General features: G+C 68.2%; 1 protein-coding gene across 1 annotated transcript in view; it reads left to right on the top strand.

Annotated features, from left to right (window-relative positions):
* Positions 1-774: 774 nt before the first annotated feature.
* MNEG_15407 (hypothetical protein) overlaps positions 775-1,824 on the top strand; it is a gene marked incomplete at both ends in the record, with an annotated part of 2,137 nt that continues 1,087 nt past the window's right edge. The window contains 2 exons of the mRNA XM_014036122.1: positions 775-1,280; positions 1,543-1,624. Of these exons, the coding sequence (XP_013891576.1) occupies positions 775-1,280; positions 1,543-1,624 (588 nt within the window). The remainder of the gene's footprint in view (positions 1,281-1,542; positions 1,625-1,824) is intronic.

The following is a 1,824-nucleotide window of genomic DNA, read 5'->3' as shown; positions in this document are numbered from 1 at the left end:
GGGAGCCATCCGTCCACCTGCCCCTTTCGCGTGCCACGCTGGCGCGAAAGCGCACGCACGCCACGCCTCGGGAACCTCAACCTCTTTTCGTGCTGCCTTGCACCTGTTTTGGCGCGCGCCGCAATGATGAGCCGATGCGGTTGGTGAGCCCCCTGGCAAGCTCGAGAGCAGGGGCCCGGGTGCGATCCTGCGCGCCTGGGCCCTGTCTTGGGGTGCGCGTGGTCGCCGGCTGACTCTACGTGATGCTAGGGGTCTGCACGGGGGTTTGCCCGGGTTGTGTAAAGCTTCCAGGTGGCATAATGACTGACCTACGCCAGTGGTGGTGTCAAGCTGAAAGCACACAGGCTTGAGTCACTGCCCTCTGCGGACTGCTGCAATTTTCTGCCACGCTGGCTCTGCTTTGCAACTAATCAAGAGGATTAGCAGCTTGCTGGCCGTACAGTGAATATCATAGACACGGATTTAACAAGTTCATGCATTTACGTGCATACGGTGTGCTGGCAGATCCACCGTACTGGGTACTCTCATGCTTCGACGCTTCAATGCATCACACAGCTCACGACAACTGCGTGATCCAAAGCTGATCTCATACCAAGTCATTCGTTCGACTGGCCAGGCGTGAGGCAAAGACCGTGACATAGCGGTGTGCCGTCGCCAGCGCGGCCATCAGCACCGCGACAGCCTGCATCATGGACGTGTTGGCGGGCTTCAAGTAGAGCAGCTCTACCAGCTGCACGCGGCCCTTTGGAGCGCTCCTAGGCGCCCAACCCCGCCATGAGCGCCATGGCAGCCGCAGCGCCGCCGGCACCCCAGGCGCAGGCGCCCACTCAGGCGGCTTCCCCGGCCGCCCCACCAGCCCCCGCCCCCAGCGGCAGCCCCGCCGCGGGGGCAGCGCCCGGCCGCCTGCTGTATCTGGTCGTGACGCAGGGCGCCCAGGCCCCGGAGCGACGAGACGGTGGCCGCCCCGCGGGCGCCCGCTACACGCGCGACAGCGTCCGCTCCCTGCTCCAGCTGCTGGGCTGCAAGCCGCGGCTGGCCCACAAGATTGCAGCCCTGGTCTTCTCATCCGTCGAGGCCCTCGTGGCGCCGCCCGCCACCGGCGCCGGCGGCCGCCAGCAGCGCACGAGCCGGCGGCAGTTTGCCGTCCACGCCCACGGAAGGGACGGGCGCGTCGCCGTCAGCCTGCCGCGGGCCGAGTTCCTGCAGCTCGTGTCGGCGGCCGCGGCCCAGTTTTCCTACAAGATCGCCCCCGCCAGCGACGAGCTTAAGGTGGCGACAGGGTGAGGCGGGGCGCACGCCTCGCGGCGCGACAGCAGCCAGCGGCTGCAGGGGGGCGACTGCCTGCGTGCGCTCAGCCTAGTCTGTGTGTGACCAGGGGTGCACACACGTACTCGCATGCATAGACGCATATCAGTTTCTGCTTTGACGCGCAGTTTCAGCCCCTGGCCATGCCGCCTTTCTTTGACTGGCCCCACCATTCGCCCTGACGCGGGCCTGCATCTGGCCCCACATCCACGCCCCACACCAACCGCGCGACCCCAGGCTGCGGGAGCGGCGGCGCTGCGTGATCGTGCTGCTGTGCGGCACCAGCGGCAGCGGCAAGTCCACGCTCGCGTCCCTCCTGGTGCGCGGCGGCGCGCAGCGCGCACGCGCGGGCACGGGACCTCGCTCGTGCGACGAGGCGCGGCACTGGGACGCCTCCCCGCACGCACGGCTCACCCTGCTGCGTGACGTGCACAGCTGCGCGAGCCCCTGCGCCTCCACCCGGCGCCTCCCCCCTCCCGACCATCTTCTCACATGCCGGCGTGACACCCCCCCCCCCCC

The sequence above is a fragment of the Monoraphidium neglectum genome (genome assembly GCF_000611645.1).
Source record: "Monoraphidium neglectum strain SAG 48.87 unplaced genomic scaffold scaffold05297, whole genome shotgun sequence".
Lineage (NCBI taxonomy): Eukaryota > Viridiplantae > Chlorophyta > Chlorophyceae > Sphaeropleales > Selenastraceae > Monoraphidium > Monoraphidium neglectum.
The sequence above is the reverse complement of the archived record's forward strand: the minus strand, read 5'-3'. Positions and strand labels throughout refer to the sequence as shown.